The 20317-nt window shown below is 44.6% G+C and overlaps 1 protein-coding gene across 4 annotated transcripts in view; it reads right to left on the bottom strand.

Annotated features, from left to right (window-relative positions):
* Positions 1-3335: 3335 nt before the first annotated feature.
* Positions 3336-20317, bottom strand: part of RIPOR3 (RIPOR family member 3) — a 141407-nt gene continuing 124425 nt past the window's right edge. For 3 of the 4 annotated variants that reach the window (XM_075571256.1, XM_075571254.1, XM_075571255.1), the window contains 8 exons: positions 19470-19608; positions 18422-18557; positions 17244-17405; positions 15584-15742; positions 11285-11487; positions 8254-8337; positions 6015-6105; positions 3336-4962 (listed from right to left, as the gene is read on the bottom strand). In XM_075571256.1, coding sequence (XP_075427371.1) covers positions 4862-4962; positions 6015-6105; positions 8254-8337; positions 11285-11487; positions 15584-15742; positions 17244-17405; positions 18422-18557; positions 19470-19608 — 1075 coding nt within the window. In that variant the 3' untranslated portion in view covers positions 3336-4861. The remainder of the gene's footprint in view (positions 4963-6014; positions 6106-8253; positions 8338-11284; positions 11488-15583; positions 15743-17243; positions 17406-18421; positions 18558-19469; positions 19609-20317) is intronic. The other variant, XM_075571257.1, reaches the window with a different exon arrangement.

The raw sequence follows: 20317 nt of genomic DNA, 5'->3' as shown, positions 1-20317 counted from the left end.
GGTTGGAAAGCTTGTGGTACTGGGGTTACACGATAACGGATCCTGAGAGGTTGGAAAGCTTGTGGTATTGGGGTTACACGATGACGGATCCTGAGAGGTTGGAAAGCTTGTGGTATTGGGGTTACACGATGACGGATCCTGAGAGGTTGGAAAGCTTGTAACAGATCAGGTACTGCTTGGTCCATCAAAAGGGATCGTACCCCCTCTCCCTTGTCAATCTGGGTCGTGGTGAACTGAGGCTTAGTAGACTGTTCCTTTTTGTCTGATGTCACGGTGTTAATCAAGACTTTACACAAGCAGAGCTCTTTCCCTCCTTATCTTTATTGGTTCTCTGATAAGGACAAAAATACTTCCGCATTCAGAGAACCCCTAAGAAATTACATTTGTAATAAAATTCCCAAAAAAGTATTCCACCTTTTTGCCATTAGAATGGTTAGATTTGTTTAAAGAAGCAAATTAGCTTTGAACTAGAAAACAACCTTTTATACATAACGTATTACGTTGCATTGCCTCTTTAATCACCGCTGGCCTAAACCAGTCGTCCAGTGTTACATAATTACAGTAAGTAACCAATCATACACCCCCCTCCCTCCCCCATCCCATAACGGCTGTTTGCACACGTGTGCCTAGTAATTCACCGACTTTTTTAACTTTGGATCTTACAAAGGTTCCTTAAGAGGGTAAAAAAAAACAAAAAAACCATTGAATTACCTGTGTGCTGGGGAACCCGCAAATTCGAATTCAACCCAAAAGTACAAACACTTGAGCAGATATTAAAAAAAAAAAATCTTTGAGTAAAGATTTGTGTAATTATGTGAAATAAAAAGATCACGTGTGAGCACGTTCACATGTCTGACAGGTCTGCTATTCTGCCCTTCCCTATTATCTCTTAGCATACAGTGCTTCCACTGCAGCCAGGGATTCTGGGTATGGGCATGCAAATGAGCACACACTGTCACCTTTTAGTTTATGTTCATTTTAACAAGGACCCCTATAAGCGTATGCCTGCCGCTTTACACCGCTTTTCAGCACAGCCTGGGTAAAATAATTACGTATTACTTGGGCTGACTGGGTTGTTTTACGAAAAAGAAATGCAAGCTGCTAACAACGTGGCTCAATTTATCTTCAGATCTATGTACACCCGTGGCTTTTAAAAGTGAAACTTGGTTGAAGCCGTATTGGGCAATTGATGTCCAATTAAAGTGCAGTATCTTATTGCAGAATACTTGCCATTCAGTTGTATGACCCTAGATTTCATTGCAACGGTAACAGAACTTTCTTAAATGTCCCCACTGCATTTGTATAAATTACCTGCCTTCATCTATTAACCTTAACTTGGTTCTGGCGTACGCAAGGTAATAATGCAGCCAAAGCAGCCTCAGGTCTCTAGAAAATGTGTTCAATCCTGTTGGTAAGTTATGTTAATGGTATATAAAGCTATTTTATTAGTTTATGTTGGAAAACAGGTCTATAAATGAACAACATTTAATTTGAATGTGTAGATGTAGAGAATAGCAAAACTATTCGTAGAACAAAAGTCCTTAATGCAACCAAAGGTCCATGCTATTTTAGGTGAAATTTTTATTGAATACTTGTATCGAAAGTTAAATATACAATATGAAATGCAGCAGGATTTATTATACACTTATATATAGAATGTACATTTTGTAGAAAAACAAACTAGTATTTCACATTTACTACTAAATAAGAACTTCAGTGCTAAACAGGTTCGATATTCATTGTTCTACATCTACACTGTGATTCAGGCGGCACCGACATGTTTTGTGTATCAATTTGTTTCAATGCCACTCGCTCTTGCTCAACAATTTGAAACTCGCACATTCATAATTTATCATTTTTCACTTAAGGATTACTACTAAATTACTCTCCAACTCAAGGCATTGAACTTGGCTCGTTGCAAACGGAGCCGAATCACAACGCATGCGTGCAGCCCGGGGGCGAACTGCATTCCAGAACTTTTCTTTTAGGGTTCAGCAAGGCACAGTGGTTTAAAAAAACAAATACATTAATATTTGGGATGCTGGGTGGGGGTGATGCCTTTAATACCACATTTTTTTATTTAAAGTGGAGGATAGATATATCTCTCAACCAATGCTTCCCAAGCAAGAAACGGCACTCAAAAGGTAAAACAACTGTATTAGTGAAATACACAAGCAACACTTAGATCCAACGTTTCGGTCCAAAAAGGACCTTCCTCAGGGGTGTGCTAGTGGACAATGGCACCCAGAAGACCTTTTATACCCATAGTGCACCAAGTGAAATCAATTAGAGGGAGCCATTTGATCAATCAAGGTGATTTAAAGCAGCAGGCAACACCACAGGTGCGCGGCGGCCATCTTGATTGACAGAGGTGAGTCAACGTGTTAAAAGATACAGTGCTTATGTGCATGCTCGTGTGAGGAGGGGGTCCGTCTCTAGTAGGGAATGATGGCGTCCTCCGTTGCCAGGCAGCGCGAGCTAAGAGTCTAGTTGCCACGGGAGCCAATTGTGGTAAACATCGCGCATGCGCGTAACCCTGCGCAGTCAGTCGGGGCCCGCCGTCTCTGCACCATTCTCGCGAGTGCCCGTAATGACATGGAATCTCCCTGTAGACACAAACAAGTGGGGGAAACCTGTGAGAGAGATATATGGGAATAAAAACAATATTACCAGATGTGTAATCAGCTGCCCACACATCTGGTAATATTGTTTACCACAATTGGCTCCCGTGGCAACTAGACCAGTGTTTCCCAACTCCAGACCTCAGGGAAGCCCGTCAGGTCAGGTCTTAAGGATATCCCTGCTCCAGCACAGGTGGCTCAGTCAAAATGACTGAGCCGCTAATTGACCCACCTGTGCTGGAGCAGGGATATCCTTAGGACCTGACCTGTTGAGGTTCCCTGAGGACTGAAGTTGGGAAACACCGAACTAGACTCTTAGCTCGCGCTGCCTGGCAACGGAGGACGCCATCATTCCCTACCAGAGATGGACGCCCTCCTCACACGAGCATGCACATAAGGACTGTATCTTTTAACACTTTTACTCACCTCTGTCAATCAAGATGGCCGCCGCGCACCTGTGATGTTGCCTGCTGCTTTGAATCTCCTTGATTGATCAATTGGCTCCCCCTAATTGATTTCACTTGGTGCACTATGGGTATAAAGGTCTTCTGGGTGCCATTGTCCACTAGCACACCCCTGAGGAATGTCCTTTCTGGATCGAAACGTTGGATCTAAGTGTTGCTTGTTGTTTGATTTACCTTATGAGTGCTGTTTCTTGCTTGGGAAGCATTGGTTGTCTTATTGATACTTATGGAACATGCACCTTGATTTACGTGTGTGTGTGTGTGTGTGTGTGTGTGTGTGTGTGTGTGTGTGTGTGTGTGTGTGTGTGTGTGTGTGTGTGTGTGTGTGTGTGTTCCTTCCTCTGCAAGAGCAGATCAGGTACTGATGGGATATGGTTTGGATTTGATGGTATTACAAGAATTCTACTTTATTCTATTACAACCCAATACATGCTTCACAAGGTAAATCATTTGTAAACTGAGCAATTAAAAATGTCTAAACAAATGAAGTGTGCAAAACCGTTGTATTTTAAACCAGGGCCACCTAAATAATTTGAAATAGTCCCGACATCTACTACACCAGGGGGCGCAAACTTTTTTCCCTGCGCCCCCCTGCCGGCTGTCCCCTCACTCCCGCGCCCCCCCCAACCCCAACTTACCCTCGCACCGGCGTAATGACGTCACGTTGCCATAGCAACGTCACATGACCTCGCAGCGTCATTTTGACGCCGCGTTGCCATGGCGACGCCGGGAGGAAGCCGCCGGAGCCACGGGTAAGTATGGTTTACAGAGGCCCTGCCGCTCCCCCGGCACTTAATTTAAGTGCCTTTGGGAAGCGCGCGGGGCCTCTGTAAACCCCGCGCCCCCCGTCGGCAGTCTCGCGCCCCCCCTGGGGGTCGCGCCCCACAGATTGCGCACCGCTGTACTACACAATGGGAGACATTCAGCCCCATACATCACCAGAGATTAAGGAATGTTTGGAATTCAGTTGCTTGGGCTATTGCAGGAGTGGCCAACTCCAGTCCTCAAGGACAACCAACAGGTCAGGTTTTCAGGATATCCCTGCTTCAGCTCAGGTATCTCAGTTGAAGAGGACTGGAGTTGCCAACCCCATGTCTATTGGGTCTATGCGGTTTGGTGTGTGGCAAACACCTCTATAGCCAAGAAGATTTCTCTCTCAGCCTAATGAAAGTAAGATAGTTAAGTGACACCTGTGAAAGGTTTAGGATTAAAGAGTGCAAGCTTCGAGGACCACGAAGGTCCCTTCCGGCAAAGTTTTACCTTCTACCTTTTTCTTCTCTGCTCCACGGGCTAAAACCCATAGAATCAGAGGCTGCCTTCGACTGAGCCACCTGTGCTGAAGCTGGGATATCCTGAAAACCTGACCTGTTGGGGAGTTTTGAGGACTGCAGTTGAGCTCCCCTGTTCTACTGAATATACAGATGTATGGTATAGTTTCTATTTTATTTCAAACAGATTTTCCCTTGACGAGGTAAAGAAAACTAAACTTCTGCCAGTTATTAAAGCATTGCAGCTGTTAATTTGCAATAAAACGCATTTAGCAAAAAAAAACCTTCAGCAAACGGCCATCTGATTAGAGACATTTCTGCTAGTGATAAAATTAGGGGGAGGGGGGGGTTGTATTTATTTATTTTTTGCAACATATTTTAAAATATAAATATATATCCTTATTCTGCTATACAAGCTTGGGTGATGAAAGGGGATTATAAAAACAAGCATATTCTGAACTTTCATACACGTAATGCACATTAGCAACATGAATCTGACGTGTTTCTGTTAGAATACTGTAATTTCTATTTCTCCGTCCAATGTTAACGTGTCCTGGAGCTCACAGCAAATTCTGTCCGTCTTTCCAAAAACCTGGCGTCCTTTTTGACCTGAAATATAATTGTATATTAAAAAGACTTCTAGGTACTTAAAGAAGCAATCCCCCCTAACTAAACAGAACCAGGATTGGACCCGGACTCCAGATCCGAGATCCTAGTGAAGCTACCAGTGTCACTTATTGATTTTTACAGGCGATAAAATGGGGTACAGGGGTTTTAAATGGCCATCCAATAGGAAACCACAACAGATGACGATGTGGCTTCCTATTGCCCTGAGATTTGTCAGCCATTTTGTATCCCCTGTACGGAGATTTAAACCAAGTAACTCTCGGGTTAGATCCCTGGGGTTAACAAAAAAATAGTGCCGTTCAGCTCTGGGGAACCACCAGTTCCTGATATACTTACCAGTTACGTTACCAGGTTTAACTCCCTGCAGGGGAAACAAAATGTCTGCCAAATCGCCATCCAATAGGAGACTGCGATATCATTGATTTTGGCTTCTTATTGGATGACCATTCAAATGCCCTTTAAAAACCATGAAGTATCGCCGGTAATGTCCCAGGTATCTGGGTAACCAGGGGGTGGTCCCCAGAGCTGAAAATAGTGTGGTTCAACTCTGCAGGACCCCCGGGTTCCCATCCCCGTCATTTTCCCAGCGCTACGTACGCGCCTCATGGGAAATCAGATTTGCAGATCAGAAAAGGACGCGGCGGCCGGGACGCGGATCACTGTTACATCTGATTAAGTAGAAATTATAGAGAAAAAAACAAATGTTACTGCCAAAGCCCTTCAGTGGCTGCTCGGGGATATCGGCTTTAGTGACGCTGGAACATGGACAATGAATGAACGGGTCATAGAAGGTGCCTTACATAGCTTAGCACTATTAAGTAAACATGGCCCCATATGTTTGCTCTAGCGCAGGGGTGGCCAACTCCAGTCCCCGAGAGCTACCAACAGATCAGGCTTTCAGGATATCCCTGCTTCAGCACTGCTGGCTGTGACCTGTGCTGAAGTTAGGCGAGCCCTTGCACCCTGGAGTTGCGTACCCCTGCACTGGCTTATGCTGCCCAGGAGAAACCTTGTTGAAAGGAAGTGTTGCTTACCAAACGATAAGATGGTTTCTCGTGCAATATTCCTCACTTCCTGCACTTCAGACTGACACAGGCAGGCGATCTGATCAATGCTTTCTGTGCCCTGTTGCAAACAAGAAAGATCAATGTGGTTTACAGTAATTGTTTCTAAAGTGGCAATTAATAAGGTCCCTAAACCATGTGCAGAATTAAGGCAGAGATGAAATTCACCGCTGAACATGAACCACAGAAGAATCAGTTCGGCTTCCTTTCTGCAGCCGAACATGTTTCTGCTCGTCACGACCGGGAGGGAAAGAGGGAAAAGGAAAGATGAAATATCCTTTTGATGGGGCACTCCTAAATAGACCCAAACATACCGGTATAAAGTAAGATTCTGTGCTATTCATTATTTCGCTTGGTATCTCTTGTGGTACAAATAAATCCTAGTCCTTGAATCTGAGGCTGCCTCCCCAGTCCGTTCTACGGGGTGCGCTGTGCGAACAAGCACCGCCCCCCAATCAGGCCGGGCCCACTACGCACCTTGGCACGCATGCGGCAGCCGCGCTCTACTACAAGTTTTTGCAAAGACAGGAAAACTGTCATTACAACTGCAACGGAGGGCTGGCCACGCCCCGCCGGCGGTTCAGCCAATGAGGGTGAACCAGCCGCGTGAAGTCATGGCCACGCCCCTGCAAAACTCCCGCCACGCCCCCCGTCGCAATCTCCTGCATCCCACCTGAGGGCCGCAGATTGTGGTTTGCACGCGCCGCCCCCGCCCCCCGCCGGGATCGCGTGCCTCCGTGCAGACTGGGACCGCGGCCTTACGATGGTCTAGAAATTGGTCAATTGGTTTGTGTACAAGGACAAATACCTTGATGTATAGGGTATTTGTAGGATCGCGGTATGGTTACCCTATACATCAAGGTATTTGTCCTTGTACACAAACCAATTGACCAATTTCTAGACCATCGTTAGATTCAAGGACTAGGATTTATTTGTACCACAAGAGATACCAAGCGATATAATGAATAGCACAGAATCTTACTTTATACCGGTATGTTTGGGTCTATTAAGGAGTGCCCCATCAAAAGGATATTTCATCTTTTCCCCCTTTCCCTTCCGGTTATGTATTGTAAGAGGTTTATTCTCCTGGGTGAGCGCCCTACAGGCAGAGCGAGCAGCCTGCAGGCAGAGCGAGCAGCCTGCAGGCAGAGCGAGCAGCCTGCAGGCAGAGCGAGCAGCCTGCAGGCAGAGCGAGCAGCCTGCAGGGAGAGCGAGCAGCCTGCAGGGAGAGCGAGCAGCCTGCAGGGAGAGCGAGCAGCCTGCAGGCAGAGCGAGCAGCCTGCAGGCAGAGCGAGCATTCTTTGTCTCTTTGTTATGTTTTATCTCGTACAAAGTTCGTTTAAAAGCAACATGTTTTGTCACAGCACCGAGCAGCTCCTGCTCCAGGGAACACACAGGTAGCCAACTCCAGTCCTCAAGGACCAGGTATTTGGGATATCCCTGCTTCAGCACAGGTGACTCTGTCATTCTGTCTGAGCCATTTATTGAACCACCTGATCTGAAGCAGGGATAGCCTTAAAACCTGGCCTGTTGGTGGCCCTTGAGGACTGGAGTTGGCCGCCCCATGCCCAGTCTGAAGTTCCATCTTCAATCAGTAAAGATGAAATACAAAGCAAAGCACAGAGTCTACATTCAGCCTGATGATCTCCCAAGCAATGTAACCATATCCGGCTATTGCATTTTCACTGTACAGCAAATGGTGAAGAACCTGCTTTTTCTGTACTATATTAATATTTTTTTGAAGCCCCTGCTGCTGCCTCAACAAGTAATATGTGAACGGTGCTTTGGGTGTATAAATGGAGGGGAGTAGAGTAGAGATAGAACCCAATTGTAGCACTCAGGTTCATGCTCTGTATGATGTGTGAATGATTTAAAACATAACTTTATTAGTGTACCAATGAATTAAAATAATGGGTATTAAAAACAGACGACCTGAAGGTATTCTAATAAAGTACACTAATAAAGTTATGTTTTAAATCATTCAAACATCATACAGAGCGTGAACCGGAGTGCTACAATTGGGTTCTATCTCTACCCTACTTCCCTTTTCTGTACTATACGCAGTATTGTGATGGCTATCAATTCTTCGTATTGTTTTGGGGTTTTTTTTGCAAACGATGGCCATTGGTGTCCGAGCTTTTCACTTCTCACTATTATTCCCCAGTCAGGGTTTGTTTCCCAGAGCTGCAGCGGAAAGCAGAATACTTACCTTAAGATATTTCAGGGCTAAGCAGGCACATTGCTGGAGTTTCACGTTGCCATCAGATAAGAGCTCTGTGTAATACAGAACTGCCTGGGGAGGGGGATAGAATGAATACAAAGGAATTAACAGATCATTTCAAGTCTTCCAACTGATCTTTTCACCAGTAGCAAAGGCTGAGCCTTTTTTCTGTGTGGGATTTAAAGATGCATCTCCGTGTCCTGCGCCCTTGTTCAAGTCGGAGAAGATTTAATAGGGTAGCTTGAAATCGTTTGCTACGTATTGTGTAGAAATTCTGCTTCAGTGTATTTAATCCGCGACATTTTACTGTATCACGGAAGTATTTCATTGACCTGTAGTAATTGAGCAGACATTGTGCTGGCTCACATTGCCCCACCAATAAGCAGCAGGAACTCGCCTAATGAAAATACTCCCAGGCAGGTCTCCTGGGAGAAAGGCTTTGCACGTGCGTAACCCACCATTGCTTGAACTCTGACCACATGCAGTGTCCTGGGAATCTGCTTCCCACAGCTGGGCCAAGAGTTCATCGCCAGTAACATGAGTGGGACTTGAATCTTCTCCAGCGCAGGGGAAGCCGCGTCACTGCGCACTGAATGATGTCCACGGTGAAAAGCAGCGTAAGGGAGAACAACTCACGATATACAAGCTCATCCGACACCTTCCTGCGCTGGGAGACACGCTGACCGGGGTGGGAAGGGACCTTGTGGCAGAACACGGCTCAGTATATATCACCCTTCAGAGCTTTTCCGGTAAACCTGATGCCCACTTATGCACTGCTGGCACGCAATATATTTTGCCATAAAATATCCCTTATGCCAGGGGTGGCTAACTCCAGTCCTCAGGGTCTCCCAGTCAGGTTAAGGATATCCCTGCTTCAGCACAGGTGGCTCAGTCAGTGGCTGAGCCATATGTGCTGAAGCAAGGATATCCTTAAAACCTGACCTGTTGGTGGCCCTGAAAACTGGAGTAGGCTGCCCCTGCTTTATCAAAAATAGAAAAAGAGGCACTCCACTGGTTTCCAAAGATTATCAAATGTATTGCACATGCATCAACGTTTCGTCCTGCTTGTGAACCTTTGTCACCCTCCTTTATGCCAAGCTATTTTAGGATTGCCAATGTACTGTCTAAGTGCTTCTCTCCTGCCAGGACACTCCTATTTGCGGGATGTTTAAGGTCTCCTTGCAGTAAAGTGTACTTGTACTCCTCGATCTATTATGGTTTTTATCACTGAAATGTAGAATATATACAATTGTGCTGCCACCTAGTGAAGAGAAAGGGGCCAGTGGTGAGCATGCGAGTTCTGTTCAATCAGGAACTGAAGTCATATGAAAGTATCGCGCATCGCTGAGAATCCGCTCCCGCCTGACTGCTGCAGCCTGAGGCTAAGGGAAAAGCAAAGCTGTATATAATGTGTATTCTCAATGACTATTAACAGGGCAATCCCTTCCAGGGCCAAAGTGAACTAACTGCAGTGACCTGTCTGAGGCCGAGTCCCCAGGGTAGGCTGTGACGCACGCTTCAGCGTGCGCACCACACACCACAGCACAGCCCTCTATGGGGCAGGCCCCAGTGGCTGTGTGTGGGCGCGCAAAGCGCTGAGACGCGTACGCTGGCAGGGAAGACAAGAATTTTGTCTTCCCATGGCGCGACTCGATCACATGTCGGCGCGCAGCCAATGGAAGGGCAGATATGCCCCATCATGGCCGCGCCCCGTGCATCCCGTCACTCCCCTACAGACCGCACAACGCGGCTTTCAACTGTGCACCCGACGCCAGGCAAGACTGGAGTCGTAGCCTAAGGGCTCTCTCCTGGCTCATTACCCTTTTTACCCAAATCTGACAGTGTGTATATATAAGTACACCCCAACCCCCTTATAACGCTGTGCTTGGGGTCCAAAGAATCACATTGCGCTATATGCGGATCGCGTTAGAAATAATGTACAATTGTATGCATTGTACAATAAAGTATTTAAGACACCAATAATCGTGTTGTAAAGTATTCACACATACGAAAATTGGAAGCTACGCTATCATCGCGCTATAAGCGGATTCACGTTGTAGTGGATCACATTATAACGGGGTTGAGCTGTATTTTAAATTAGGGATGTGATTTCCTCTGGCTGCTCCCTTCTGTGTGATGAGCGAGCGCTTGTACAGCCAGAGCCCACCTCCCCTTATCTGTATTGTCTCTCTGATAAGGACAGGGTGGGATAAGGGGAAATGAAAGACTTGATTGACAAACACTTCCCAGTTCAGAGATCCCTAGGAAATGTAACTGTGGGATTGCACTTTTAATGCTAAATACCCACTCTGAGAGCTTTATTCACCTTTGTTCTAAGCACATGCGCAGTGAATGAGTTATCCCCTCCATTCACTTTCTTACTTAATTATGACCTGACCCCTCAGCTTTCCAAACCACTGATCCCACTACGTTGGATTGCGTCTTCATCATTGACTTCCAAACGTACACACTGCCTGTGAGTGACCGATGAGGAATGCAGTCAACGTTTGTAACACAATGCCAGTATTCTCCAATGCCATAGAAATGCATTTTGGCCACATTCTGAAGGTTGCTCTCCACACATCACAATGCCCTTGTTGCCAGAGGAGCCAGTAACACATTGCAAAGTGGATGCGGATCACATCTTCAATGGCGGGTTCCATGCAATAGCAATGGATCGACGTTATGGCAGATTACAGAGTAAGGGCCTGAGTTCCAACACACTGATGGTGCTAACGAGCCTCCAGGGCACAGGTTCTCAGGCTGTGTTTTAGTCCGGATCCAGCCTATTTAACATATATCTTTACTTATACAGAAATCTATTGATAAACAAAGTTAACTGCATTTGAATCTCCACATGATGATTAATAATATTGAAGTGCACCCCAAGTTTGAGAATTGCTGCTGTACAGTAGTTTTTGTATACAACGTGGTCTTCCTGACCAGTCACCTGTACTTATCCATAATCAACTTAAATGAATGATACCATAATCTCCGATTTGTTTTCTTGTACCCGTACCTTATGCTTGAAGTGTTTGTTTGCAGACGCCCGGGAGAGGCACGATGCAGCCACTTTGCACATTTTGATGTTCTCATCTAGCTGAAAGGTTGCTAAGAGCTGGAGGAACTCGGGTAACGGCTGGAGCCGGGCAATGCGCTTCGACTTCAGTTTCTTGATCTTCTTGAGGCGCCCGGGTAACTGAAGGTCTCCAATGAGAGTCACTACATTGGGAATGGTACAGGACCACATGTATTAACCTTCTGATGATAGAAGAGTCCTTACAGCAGGGGTGGCCAACTCCAGTACTTATGGGCCCCCAACAGGTAAGCTTTTTAGGATACTCCTGCTTCAATACAAGTGGTTCAATCAGTGGCTCAGTTGAACGATGAGGCATTGATTGAGCCACCAGTGCTCAAGTAGGGATATCCTAAACTGACCTGTTGGTGGCCCTTGAGGACTGGAGTTGGCCACCCTGCCTTACAGCCTAAGCAGTTGAATGGGTTTTAAGGTGTCTTCCACCATCCTATGCCATAGCACTGCTTGGGTAATATGGATCACAATCTCCAAGCAGCAATTTACAACATGGGACAACCTCTCCGACCCTGCTTGAAAAGGAACATTAAACGTGGTGTAATGAAGCCAAGTGTTTCTACTTCATTCTTCCCCCTCACAGATGTTTCTTCTTTGCAGATCGCTGCTGCGTCCGACTTTCTCTAATTATTGCCATATCCTCAACAATGCTTTTTATTGTACCTGCCCTGGCCAGACTCAAATACACAGTAATAACTTATGGGAACGTCCTTCCTTGTTGTTTTGCTATTCCTATTGGAAATAGTTACGTGGCTGGCAGTAATTATTGTCGGGAACCAATCATTTTGGTTACGTCTTCTCCCTCTAGAAATCTAAGCGCGTTAGCAAATGCTCGATGGGTTTAGGAGGAACACAGAACAATTTTAAGATCATGTGCAATTATCTTGTTTTTTTTTTTTTTTTTGCCCCAATTGCCGTGCATCACCAAGTTTTAGATGGTTCCATCTCCTCTATGTACAAGCAGCTAATTCTCCACTCCTGCTGACACGTACAGTGGCTCGGAGAAACACAGAGCTCTGTGCTCCTCTGAAACTAACTGCAGTGCACCTCGCACATACTTCCTTTTTTAAACAAATTTATTGTTTAACAGGATTGGAACCAGGCGGTTGATCTCCAGAGCTGAACCACTCGGTTTTTAGCTCCAGGGACTGCATGGTTCCCGAGATACAGTTTCAGCTGTCGGTCTTCTCGTGTCATCCTGGCAGACAAAATGGCTACCAACGCACCGGCCATTGACGAGCTGCAACGAGTGATGTTGCGGCTTCCTTTTGACCATCGGCACCCATAAAAAAAATAATAAAAACTTGGGAACTGCACCATGGCTAACATCAAGTATATGGGAAACCGAGGGAGTCATCGGAGCTGAAGATAGCTGAGCTCTGGAGGAAACTGTATAGAATCCTGTAGGGAGCTGTCATGATAATATCATGAAATATTGGGTATTTTAATCCCATTGGTGCTTGATGAGCTAGAGCCTGAGTTTAAAAATACAAACTATATAGGGTTATCCTGTATGGGCTCACCTTAAAAGGGCCAGATGGGTTGTATATTGCTGATAGTCAAGATAAGAGCAGTTTCTGGAGACTTGGGAATAAAATATGTCCCCACAGACAAGTTTATAAACATGGTCATTTTACAGCTTGGCTTGAAACACATTCTCTAGATGTTTGTGCAAGGTTCAGGAGGCGTGGCTGCAGAAGGTATCAAACCAAGGGTGAATTTATTCAAAATGAGAATATCCTGTGATGTCATCGCCTGAGCATAATAAAAGTAATACATCTGTAACCCTGTCACCGAGGGCACATCCTGACACCACACACTGTATGTTTAAGGGATCGTAAGTGACAGATATCAAGTTGTCTCTTGAATTTAGCGCCTAAATGTGTCTCATGTGGTGTAAGTATTACAGGAGAGAAGTTATGAGTACATTTAGATATTTAAAAGGAGTTTAAACGTCATGTGGTGGGAGGTGTTTTACTCTGCCGTAAAACCGTCCGTCTCACCGCGGATTTACCACGGGGGGCTGGCTTTATGTGGTTTACATGGGAAGAAAGAAATGTATTAAAGTCTGAGCAAGTTCATGGAAAATTAGATCCCACCAGAGGAGGGCTTTGGACAAAGTACGTGAGGCCTCATTCTGAACCAGCGGCCTCTGGGGAAAATCTATGGCACTTGCTAAAGTATGGGTTTCCTTTAATGTTTTACCCTTTTATTTTAAGAAGCTGTTGTAACCATGTTTTTCGTAATCTTTTTTTCTGTTAACTAAGCACTGTATTTTTATATATGAAAACATTTAATAGGTGATGCTTTGGGCTCTGAATGAACAGGTGCACGCTCTGGAGAGAGTAATTTACGCATTCGGACACATGTTGCTACAACTGATTTTGGTGTGTTAAAAGTGCATAGTTTTTCCTTATAATAAACAGGGACCTGGGACCCTGGCAAATATTAATCTGACATCTCTCATCAGATTTGCATACCCTCAGGTGGTGGCAGTGGATAGATATGATTTGCAATTGAGTAGGGGTTAATATTACCGAAATATATTATTATAATAAATCTGTCTCCCCTCCTGAAATCCCTCTCCTGGCTTCTGATCAAATCCCGCATCTCACACTCAATTCTTCTCCTCACTTTTAAAGCTTTACATTCTTCTGCCCCTCCTTACATCTCAGCCCTAATTTCTCGCTATGCACCATCCCGACTCTTGTGTTCTGCTCAAGGAAGTCTTCTCTCTACCCCCTTTGTATCTAAAGCCCTATCCCGCTTTAACCCCTTCTCACTGACTGCCCCTCACCTCTGGAATGCCCTTCCCCTCAGTACCCGACTAGCACCCTCTCTATCCACCTTAAGACACACTTGCTTAAAGAAGCATATGAATAGAACTGTGGATAATACTGGACACATGATACATAAAGCTTGGCCCCCTGCAGACGCACTTACCAGAACTCCCTCCTACTGTCTCTGTACGTTCTCCCTACCTAACAATTAGATTGTAAGCTCCTCGGGGCAGGGATTCCTCTTCCTAAATGTTACTTTTATGTCTGAAGCACTTATTCCCATTACCTGTTATTTATATTATTTGTTATTTATATGATTGTCACGTGTATTACTGCTGTGACGCGCTATGTACACTAATGGCGCTATATAAATAAAGACATACATGCAACTCACTGGTTCCTTGCGGAGAAGAAAGGTATATTGGGACGGATTGAGGAGAGATACAACTCATTTGCGGAGGTGAAGAGTGGGGCAGCTTGCAGGCTGTGTATTGATCCTTGATCTTATAGAGGAAATATTGTCCATTTCATGGACTTTTGCGGAGATGAAAAGTGAGAGTGCCTGCGAGCGTCAGTACTAACTCTTGTCCTGTATGCAGGTCGTGTGTTAGCAGGGTGACGGGCTAAAAACATTTTCAGTTTTGGGAGGAATGCTGCTTTAAAGTTCTATAGCTGCTGTTGTGCCTAGCAATAGGCTGGCATTGGTTCTTGGCAGGGCTTCCTGGCTAAGAGTCAATAGGTATAGCAGTTATCTGGTTTTCTGGTCTCTTCCAGACTGAGGATCACTGCCAGCGAGAGAGCTAGCCATGATCACTGTGCTTGTGACTGCTGCCATGGGAAATATTTGGCACGGAGTTTACTCGCAAAGCTGCATCTCTCTCTGTTGCGTTCACCATTCTCGTGAATACAGACATCACACGGACAAGGGCTTCTTGTGACAAGAGAGACTAATCTGAAGTAAATGCAGTGCATGTAATTATAATAGCAGAGGGGATATAATTACACAAGGATTTATCATTTGTTTGGTGAGCCACATATTAACCAAAAGAGGTGAAGTTTCTAGAACCATCAAATATGACCAAAAACACACAAAGCTAGGACTAGGTCAATAACTGAGGTCTCCGATGAAGAATGTAGTGTCTTACCGAGGACCCTTATCTCTTGTTTCTAACAATAGCCTCATTTACTAAGAGGTGCTAGTAACGTCATAATAGCAGCTATCATTGGGGCACATGCATCAAACTCTGGTACGGGTTATTGCACTGTTCAAATCTTAACTCCCCATTGACTTGAAAGGGAGGTGAACACCGCTGCGATAACGTGTACCGGCGCTTGGTGCAGGTACTCTATTAAACGTAATTAAATTGCTATCGTGAGCCTGTGAACCTGGCTCTCTCCATCATAAACCTTCTCATGACTTTACGCTTCCCATGGTCATTAGTCTTACCTTCTCTGGTGAGGGCTGCAAGATGCTTCTCGAGGTCCACCACGTGGTATCTTCTCAGGTAGCCGTAGAACATGAAAAAAGTAACCAGGTCTTCTGACGGCTCGCTAGCAGGCAGAATCCCACCGCACCCCAAAATCTGCCGCAGCATTCTTCTAAAAACTGAAAGGCAAATCATGCGATGTGGTTTTCTCCTGCAGTGTACCCATGTGTGCAAGGGAAATTAATAACGGGAAGTGGGCTTTATTTGATGTAAGGCAAATGGGCAGCGAGGTGTCGTTTGGTGGCAAAACACTGCTTCGTAAATATGAGCCTCTCTTTCCAGCTACAAAAGGTTTATATTAATGAAAAGGAGGCTTTCGCTGTAACAGCCTGCTCTTGTACCATTACATAGAGGTATCCTTCGTAGGTGCCTCATGTGTACATGAGATGTTTGGATGTCTCCAAAACCAATCCAGCTTCTACATCAGGGGTGGCCGTATCCAGGGCCACCCACAGGTCAAGTTTTCAGGTTATCCCTGCTTCAGCACAGGGGGAGCCACCTGTGCTGAAGCAGGGATCTCCTAAACCTGACCTGTGGGTGACCCTTGAGGACTTGAGTTGCCCTGTTCTACATCCACTAGTTTCTGGAAATAGTCATTAATTACACCATTTTTGCTTCAACAATTAGTATCTGCAAAAAAAAAATGCATAATGCAACAGCCCAGACTCCTATATAAAGGAGTATAATGTTTCAGGAACTATATAATGGTCTGAACATTAATGCAGATACCATCTGATCTGTTCTCCAGGAACATCTCAACATCAGCGTTTAGTCAACGACTGAGCCACCTATCCTGAGCAGGGATATCCTGAAAACCTGACCTGTTGGTGGTCCCTGAGGAGAGGAGTTGGCCGCCCCTAGTTTAGTTAGAAACAACATGAGACAGCCCACAATCCCTAGCGAATCCCCCCTGGTGTAGGAAAACATCATTAGTTCAACCAAGATCATTTATTTTATAAGAATTGTACTGTAGGTCTGTAAAATATTTGGAGACCGGTATCTAACCAGGAATGGGACATGTAACATGATTCCTTATGGATTTCCGCTTGAAGAGGGGGAAAAAAGAGGACATTTGCACTACTTCCCTTAGACGGAAATCCTATAGCCTGATTATACTTGTATGTTTTCATATTTGCAGACCAAAGTAATATCCCTACCAGTCCTCCTTTATAGAGAGAGGTTTAATTTCCTTATGTGGATAATGGTTTTACCTTTCACTCTCCCCTGATGTATTTGCAGGGTTCTTGCTAAGCATCTTGGCAACATTTGCAAAACATAGTCAAGAATTGGTCTGAAACACATCCCTATGTCTGCTTGAATAATGCAGATATTCCAGCAGCACTGGTTGCCACTGCCTGACATTGTGCAGACATTCTCCCTCTCAAATTCAATCGTTTTAATTTTGCTTGTAATATCTCAAGGTCCTCTTCCCTATGGACACAGTTGCGCATATCTACAACATATAACAATTATATATGTAACTGAAAGCAACTTTGTTACTCAAATCTTTTATACACACTTTGTAGTCATTTAAAACACTCTTTGGACCATAGTTTTCTTCTGGCTCCAAGGTATTCACATTTCATACAAGTGATGTTCCTATAATATTCAGCATTTTACCCGTCTCCAGTTGCCCGGGGTATTTTCCCTTGATTCTTGGCACAAACATTTTCTTGAGTTGATTCAGGAATCTTTCAGTTGAGCAAAACCCGACCCATTCTGACTCTGTGCACTGCGTCCATAGTTTTAGGAAATGTCTAATCTTCTTAGTTTTTGGGAAGACTGTTAATGGGAAGAAACAAAAGTCTCAGTTGTCATTACAACTAGTTTACGCTTAGCAAATTATTCCATTCTTTATCATTTCGCACACGAAAGACAAAAAGCCCCAATGCTACATCCAATAGGACAAACAATAGATAGTTAAATACTTAACTCATAAGTAAAGGGTCATTTAGTTAAACCCTTTGGCCAAAGCGTTATAAGCCTGCAGCCACTTCACGGCATGACCAGTAAGCAGGTCCTAACACTACCTGTGAATATTGTCACTTACCTCTACAGTAGAGGGAGAAAGGTCTCAATAGACCTGTTCTGTACAGGTACATGAAAAAACCTGCTACTCTAAACAGTGGGGAGGAGTGAGCTTAAACCAAGGGAGCAGAGGCCATTAACCTCTAAACAACTGTTACCAGATGACAATTAACATACACACAATCCCTGCACGCTCTAACCCCAGCACTCACCACACTTACTGGGTGTAACCAAATGTATATAAACAAAAAGACACAAATACCCAATGTTACATATATATGATATCATGTGGTGAGTACTGGGGTTAGAGCTTGTAGGGATTGTATGTCATTTCACACACGGCAGATATATCAAGTGTTGCTACGTTTTGGCGCGCCTGATCTACCGTGCACTTCCATTCACGCCAACCTCAGGCGCTTGATACATCGGCACTGTAGCCTCTCAATTTGAAAAACAATATATTTTTAATAGGCTGAAATAAATGTTAACCATTCATTTTCAAGGGAGTTTGTTGGGAAAACATGATGTGAGAGAGATATAGGCCCATGTTTGCTAATTGGTGGTGTCCATAAGACACCAAGTGGTCAGCCTTGTGGAATAGCATCACATGGTAAATATTGGCATAGTGTAATGGGTAAGGTGTTGGTCTTAAATTACCATTCATTAGAACTCCATTCCAACCACAGCAAATACAGTTTAATCTCCTAATGTCTCATCTTCCCACAGAACAAGGCTATTCCTCATACCAGTTATTCTACAATAATACATACTGTCTTCAATGGAGACATGGTCTTCTGCCTTCTGAATATAAATGAGAGAGAGGTATTCTAAAACTTCTTTCTGCCAAAGCAATTCTTCCAATAGGTGATTCTGTATAATCCTTGCAGTATTTGGGGAGGTCAGTTTCTGGAACACAAAATCCTCGGTTCATTTCCATGTGAACCTTGTAATGTTTATCTAACACAGTAAATACATTATAATGCATTCTAGTTAAATAACATGGAGAAACATCGCAAGACGAGATTCAATTAATCTTCTGTCACCGAGTGATTTAGGTTTATTCAGTAAAAGAAAATTCAATCTACAATCTGCAGTAAAAGGTGCAAATTGGGTACTAGTGTATATGCCCAATCTCCCCCCCCCCCCTATCTCTTTAATCCAGGGGTGGCCAACTCCAGTCCTCAAGGCCACCAATAGGTCCGGTTTTAAGGATCTCTCTTCTTCAGCACAGGTGGCTCAATCAGAATGACTGAGCCACCTGTGCTGAAGCAGGGATATCCGTAATACCCAACCTGTTGGTGACCATTGAGGACTGGAGTTGGCCACCCCATGTTTTAGTCTAAACCAGAAATGTTGATCTAGATCTTGCATGTGGGTGTCAACTCAACCACCAAATAATCAATATGTTTGTCCTTCCAACCCCCTATTATCTCACTGCTGACGCTTCGTGAGCCGTAATAACCAACGGATTCCATTAGACTTTTCCCGCAGCTCTATTATTTAAGCAGTGTTTTATTCTATAACAGGTCAATTTAACTATGCTATTCCTCCCCAAAAAGTTTGAGACAGCCACAATAAGTCTGTCATGTCTTGCTGCTAAAGATCCACGTTTCCCATTCATAAATAACCCAGTTTTTATATCTATGTACGTACAGTAAGATAATGTTTAAAAGTCTACCAGCTGCAAAACTGGGCCAAGAAGAGCAAGAAAAAAAATGTATATTTATGAACGCCAAACCCTGTTTGCACGATTTATGCAGCTGGGAGATGGACCCCATTTCATGCAATTAGAACCATGGTTATAATGTAACTTCTTACCTGTAGAAGAGCTTTACACACTTGCAAATGGATTGACAGAAGTATGTCTAACTCCTCATTTCCAGTGGTTGATTCACTCAGTGTTGAGTTTATATTGCACCCAACAGACTGCAGAGCGCCATCACAGACAGCGCCATTACTGAAATAAGTGGTAAAACAAGGACTTCAATAGTAAATGCCACATGCATACACTATATGATGGGAATAGTTAAATGTAGCAGTTTCCCTCCTCCCCATCAGACCCCTCCCTTTCCTTACTAGAATGGAAACCTTTTTTACCTCGGGGGACCCCCCCCCGTGTGGGCCAATAGGAAGTTGCAACAGGTGAAATGCGGTGGAAGATTTAAACTACCATTTACTGTTCCCTGGAGGGGACTGCAATACGCTACCTCTACCAGGAAGTATTTCGGGACCAGGGTTCTTGGTTCCCATCCTACTGCATGAAGGGCCCTGTTTGGTCGGCAAATCTCACACCGTCCTCTCAATTCACACGCACACGCCCGCCCGCCCTTCTTTTCAAACGCTTTGTAATGCAGTAAAATCGCGAAAGCACCTGGCAGTGTTTCTACAATGTCTCCTACTCTGTCAATACCCCTATATTAACTTGTACCTATAGCAAAGAAAGAAATGGGAGAGAAGCCCCCGCACTGATGCTGCAATACTGCGAAGCCAGTGAAATATAAACAGTCAATGCAAAATATACCGGTGGGAATAAAAAATAAGTAAGTGGCTCCTCCTGTGTAGCCAGAAATAGCGCAAAGTGAGCGCAGTCACCACCTCACCTGTACCCCGTCGGGAAGACCCTCAAGCCTCCTAGCTGGCAATCTCCCGTGATAAAGCGCCTCCAC

This window comes from Ascaphus truei, chromosome 15, assembly GCF_040206685.1.
Source record: "Ascaphus truei isolate aAscTru1 chromosome 15, aAscTru1.hap1, whole genome shotgun sequence".
Lineage (NCBI taxonomy): Eukaryota > Metazoa > Chordata > Amphibia > Anura > Ascaphidae > Ascaphus > Ascaphus truei.
Note: the sequence above shows the minus strand (reverse complement) of the source record. Positions and strands in the feature narration are given on the sequence as shown.